This window comes from Chlorocebus sabaeus, chromosome 15 (assembly GCF_047675955.1).
Source record: "Chlorocebus sabaeus isolate Y175 chromosome 15, mChlSab1.0.hap1, whole genome shotgun sequence".
Lineage (NCBI taxonomy): Eukaryota > Metazoa > Chordata > Mammalia > Primates > Cercopithecidae > Chlorocebus > Chlorocebus sabaeus.
In genome coordinates this window covers 1392971-1398086 of record NC_132918.1, presented here as the reverse complement: position 1 = coordinate 1398086, position 5116 = coordinate 1392971, and the positions used below count along the sequence as shown (strand labels likewise).

Here is a 5116-nt window from a genome sequence, read left to right as displayed (position 1 = left end):
TCCTCGAGGGCAGGACCGTATGAACCCCTCAGATTCCCCGGTGGAAGAATTGTGGCTCCACCAGATCCCAAAAAGCAAGGCCCGTTTCCTACAACCTCTGAAGGAGGGTGGTTCTCACTCCGCCGCCTACCTACTACTACCATCATCAGACCCTCGAGGGCAGTGCTGTGGACCTCTCTAGATCTCAAAAGGCAGATTCCTACTTCTCACGCTCCCACATCCCCCGCCTCCAGACCTCAAGGGTAGAGGTGGGCGCCCCCGCCTCCGCACTTTTGCGCGGGGCTCCGGATTGTAGGGCAGGGCGGCGCTTCTCGGAAAGCGAAAGCCGGCGGGGCGGGGCGGGGCGGGGCGGGTGTCGTAGGAGAAAGAGGAAGCGCTGGCAGACAATGCGACCCGACCGCACCGAGGCTCCAGGACAGCCCGCCATGGCTGCAGGAGGTCCCGGCGCTGAGTCTGCGGCCCCGGTCTCCTCCACATCCTCCCTTCCCCTGGCTGCACTCAACATGCGAGTGCGGCGCCGCCTATCCCTGTTCTTGAACGTGCGGACACAGGTGGCGGCCGACTGGACCGCGCTGGCGGAGGAGATGGACTTTGAGTACTTGGAGATCCGGCAACTGGAGGCGCACGCCGACCCCACTGGCAGGCTGCTGGACGCCTGGCAGGGACGCCCTGGCGCCTCGGTAGGCCGACTGCTGGAGCTGCTTACCAAGCTGGGCCGCGACGACGTGCTGCTGGAGCTGGGACCCAGCATTGGTGAGGACGTCCCCTTCCTGGGGGGTGAGGGGGCTGACTTTCCGCGGCCTCAGCATCCTGTCTCCCATGGAGAGACCCCATATCCTGCCTCGGGGGCCGGAGAAGCCTGCAGAGGGAGAACCATGCGGGTCCCGTTTCTTCTTAATAACCAGTCCCGGTTATTAAGAAGGACTGGAGAAAGGTCCGGAGAGGCGAGATGGAAAGGAAGCAGCTTAGGCAGAGGCTTTCAGGTAGGACCAGGAGTCAGAATCAGGCTTCTGTGGGGGCATCTGGGCTGTTTCAAGTAGAGCAACAGGACAGGTGGGGCGACTGACAGTGGACTGTCTTAGAAATCTCAGGTCCTGGGGAAATGCAGCCCTTCTTTCTACTCAGTGGCACTTACATAATATACATGCGTAGGCGTTGGGTACAGCTGCCCACAGACAGGCACACCTTCTGGGTTGGAATCACTGCCCTCACTGCCCCATAACCAGTGGGTCTCCTGAGCCTTTCTGGCATGCCCAGCGCCTTGCTCACATCTGCCCTGGATCCTAGAAGAAGCAGACCTACCTTGGTACCATTCTCAGGATCCCTAGGAAAGGACAGAGATACAAACCTGACTTTCATGGCCTTCCAGAAAGCCAGAACACCACTGACATCCCTTTGGGTCAGTGAGAGCCAGTGGGAGCTCAACTTCTTAGAGCTGTTGAACTGCTCATGGCACCAGTGAGCTGGGGAAGCCTTCTAGAACAACCCAGGCGGAGGAGGTGGGACAGCGCCTGGATCCTGACTGCAGGTAAAGAGGTGGGCACTCCCAGGGAACCTGCTTTACCCTGTCTCTTCCCCACAGAGGAAGATTGCCAAAAGTATATCTTGAAGCAGCAGCAGGAGGAGGCTGAGAAGCCTTTACAGGTGGCCGCTGTAGACAGCAGTGTCCCACGGACAGCAGAACTGGCGGGCATCACCACACTTGACGACCCCCTGGGTAAGGGTCCAATACTGTTCCCATGGGACAGGTAGAATAGGACATTGTGGCGTTAAGAGCATGGGTGTTGGAAGCAGATGGGCAGTGGGACCTTGGGCAAGTCACTTAATCTTTCTGAGCCTCAGTTTCCTCACCTGAGAAATGGAGATAATAGTCTTACATCTGGATTGCTGTGAGATGCTCATGAAACAATGTCTGTCTCGTGGTTAATCCAGAGCTTAGCCCCTGAGGTATTCATCTTTCCTCTCCCAGGAAGGGCACTTTCTCTGAGGAGTATCATCTTGGGAAGGGTGCAGGGCCCAGGGTTGCCTAGGCAGGGGACTCTTGGCTGGACGCCTCCCAAGACCTCCCATGGAACTCTGACCACCACCTTGTGCTGTGCACCCAGGGCATATGCCTGAGCGTTTCGATGCCTTCATCTGCTATTGCCCCAGCGACATCCAGTTTGTGCAGGAGATGATCCGGCAACTGGAACAGACAAACTATCGACTGAAGTTGTGTGTGTCTGACCGTGATGTCCTGCCTGGCACCTGTGTCTGGTCCATTGCTAGTGAACTCATCGAAAAGAGGTTGGCTAGAAGGCCATGGGGTGGGTGGGTGGATGCATGAAGCCCTGCCCTGGGGTCCAGATACTGGGCATCTCCTCCTAGCTGTGCACTGTCCAGCCTGGGCACAGTGGGCTCTTCCCGAAGCTATTCCCAGGGGATATGCTGGACTAAGTTGCCACGGGACCTGCAGCCTGCCCGCTCTTCCCTAGGTGCCGCCGGATGGTGGTGGTAGTCTCTGATGATTACCTGCAGAGCAAGGAATGTGACTTCCAGACCAAATTTGCACTCAGCCTCTCTCCAGGTAAGCTCAACCCTGCTCTGGCAAGATAATGAGGGAATGTGTAGGTGGGGCCTCTGGATTGTCAGCCTTCCCTCCCCAAGGGCTGTGGATGCAGTACCAAAGAACTGCTGAAGATCTCTGCACACCTGAGCATGTGTACATGTGTGTGCCTTTTTGTGTGAGTGAATGTGTGCCAGGGTGCTTAGATGGGGGATGGCTGTTGTTAACCCCTGTGTTGAAGACTGGGCTTGTCCCACCATGGGACAAGGGCCTGATGCCAGCATGGCACCCCTTGGCTTGCAGGTGCCCATCAGAAGCGACTGATCCCCATCAAGTACAAGGCAATGAAGAAAGAGTTCCCCAGCATCCTGAGGTTCATCACTGTCTGCGATTACACCAACCCCTGCACCAAATCTTGGTTCTGGACTCGCCTTGCCAAGGCCTTGTCCCTGCCCTGAAGACTGTTCTGAGGCCCTGGGTGTGCGTGTATCTGTCTGCCTGTCCATGTACTTCTGCCCTGCCTCCTCCTTTGGTTATAGGAGGAATCTGTGCTCTACTTGCCTCTCAATTCCTGGAGAGGCCAACTTCACAGACACATCTGCAGCAGCTGGACATCACATTTCATGTTCTGCATGGAACCATTAGCTGTGAGTGGCATGTCCACTTGCTGGATTATCAGCCAGGACAGTATAGAACAGGACCAGCTGGGGCTAGGAGAAGGACCAGCAGAGCCAGCTCTGCTCTGAGCCATTCATACATCTTCAGCTTCAGTTTCCTCACTTGAGGAGTAGGATGGGGAGAACAGAGAGTAGCTATGTTTGAATCCCTGTAGGGAAAGGTGAAGCATAGCTCCGGGTCTCCTGGGGGAGGGCAGTCTTGGTTGCGGGAGAGCTGGCTGTTGCTGGACTACATGTTGGCCACTGCTGTGACCACGACACTGCTGAGGCAGCTTCTTCCACGATGATGCCTACTGATGCTTCAGTGCCTCTCTGCACACCTCCCATTCCACTTCCCCACAGGGCAGCACAAGGAGATCCCACCTTGAGCCTTATTTCTTAATGAGTCCACCTCTCATCTGCATCTTTGACACCTCCCAGATTCTGCCCAACCTTCAGCAGTGATGAGTCCCCAAGAGACTTGCCTGAGCAGCTTGAGCTGCTTTTCATTTCCGCCTGTCAGGATGCCTGTGGTCGTGCTCTCAGCTCCACCTGGCATGAGAAGGGATCCTAGCCTCTGGCATATTCATCAAGTATGAGTTCTGGGGATGAGTCACTGTAATGGTGTGAGCAGGGAGCCTTCCTCCCTGGGCCACCCTCTGAGAGCTTTCCCACCAACTTTGTACCTTGATTGCCTTACAAAGTTATTTGTTTACAAACAGCGACCATATAAGAGCCTCCTGCCCCAAAGCTTGTGGGCACATGGGCACATACGAACTCACACACAGACACACACATATGTACAGATGTGCACTCTCACACACACAGGCAGCTGCATACGAACGTTTCTCTAGGTACAGCTCCCAGGAACAGCTAGGTGGGAAAGTCCCATCATTGAGGGAGCCTAACCATGTCCCTGAACAAAAATTGGGCACTCTTGTATTCCTTTTCTCTTGTGTCCCTACTCATTGAAACCAAACTCTGGAAAGGACCCAGTGAACTGGTATTTATACCTCTAATGAAGCACAGAGAGAGGATAGCTGCGTAAACTCACACAACAATGAACTACAGACACAGCTGTTCTCTCCCTCTCTCCTTCCCAGAGTGATTTGTACATTACTCTCAAGCTGTCCTTTGGGGACAAGGTGTCATGGTCTTAAGTGTCTGTGCCCCAGGGCAGACCTTAGGACCCTAAATCCAATAGAAAATGCATCTCTTTGCTCCACTTTCAGCCAGGCTGGAGCAAGGTGTCTTTTCTCAGGATCTTGGGAGGGAATATGGAGGCCCCTGTATGTATGATCTTGTTGAGGTGTTTAGCTGCCATGCACCTGTTCCCCTTTAATATTGGGAATTTTAGAGCAATCTCAAGAAGCATCTTCTACATATTTTGTATGCATTATAATAATTTCAAAGATATCTGAGAAAAGCCTATATTTGCCATTCTTCTGTATCCTGGAATACATCCTGCATCCTGAGTTTATCATAATAAAGAATATTCTACCTTGGAAACTTGTGTGTGTTGAGCAGAAGAGGTTTGGAAGCAGTAATGTGGGTAAGAGAAGCTGGTCCACTGGGTGGGTTCCAGTGGATTTGGCAGGGGCTTCCTGAAAGCTGGGCCCCCTCCTCATAGGTTCAGTCCTCAGCAGGGCTGCAGGCAGAACCAGGAATACTGATCTCAGCTAAAGACACTCAGGAGACTGCCCTCCTCTGGCCATGTTCAATCTTTTCCAGGTTGTGCCATGCTCCTGGGCCCTGGCCCAGTCTTTGAGTAGGGGCTAATCTATGCTCCAAAGAGTCTGGAGGACCCCCCAACTCTAGTCACTGAGCACTGCACTGTTATTCCTATTAATCTTCTTTGGGCACATCTATGTTAATCCTAAAGGTACTGATCTATTTTTAAAGCAAATGTATTGCT

The 5116-nt window shown here is 53.9% G+C and overlaps 1 protein-coding gene across 1 annotated transcript; it reads left to right on the top strand.

Annotated features, from left to right (window-relative positions):
* The first annotated feature begins 355 nt into the window (after positions 1-355).
* On the top strand, positions 356-4710 carry MYD88 (MYD88 innate immune signal transduction adaptor). Its single transcript, XM_007971751.3, has 5 exons — positions 356-753; positions 1583-1717; positions 2106-2286; positions 2475-2566; positions 2849-4710. The coding sequence occupies exons 1-5, from the start codon at positions 387-389 to the stop codon at positions 3001-3003; spliced, it is 930 nt and encodes a 309-aa protein (XP_007969942.1). The 5' UTR covers positions 356-386; the 3' UTR covers positions 3004-4710.
* Positions 4711-5116: the final 406 nt, after the last annotated feature.

Excerpts from the sequence above, each read along its gene's own strand:
- MYD88 (XM_007971751.3), top strand. The coding sequence starts at position 387 with ATGCGACCCGACCGCACCGAGGCTCCAGGACAGCCCGCCATGGCTGCA. Across the intron at positions 1,718-2,105 it reads CACACTTGACGACCCCCTGG|GGCATATGCCTGAGCGTTTC; the intron begins GTAAGGGTCCAA and ends CTGTGCACCCAG. Across the intron at positions 2,567-2,848 it reads TGCACTCAGCCTCTCTCCAG|GTGCCCATCAGAAGCGACTG; the intron begins GTAAGCTCAACC and ends CTTGGCTTGCAG.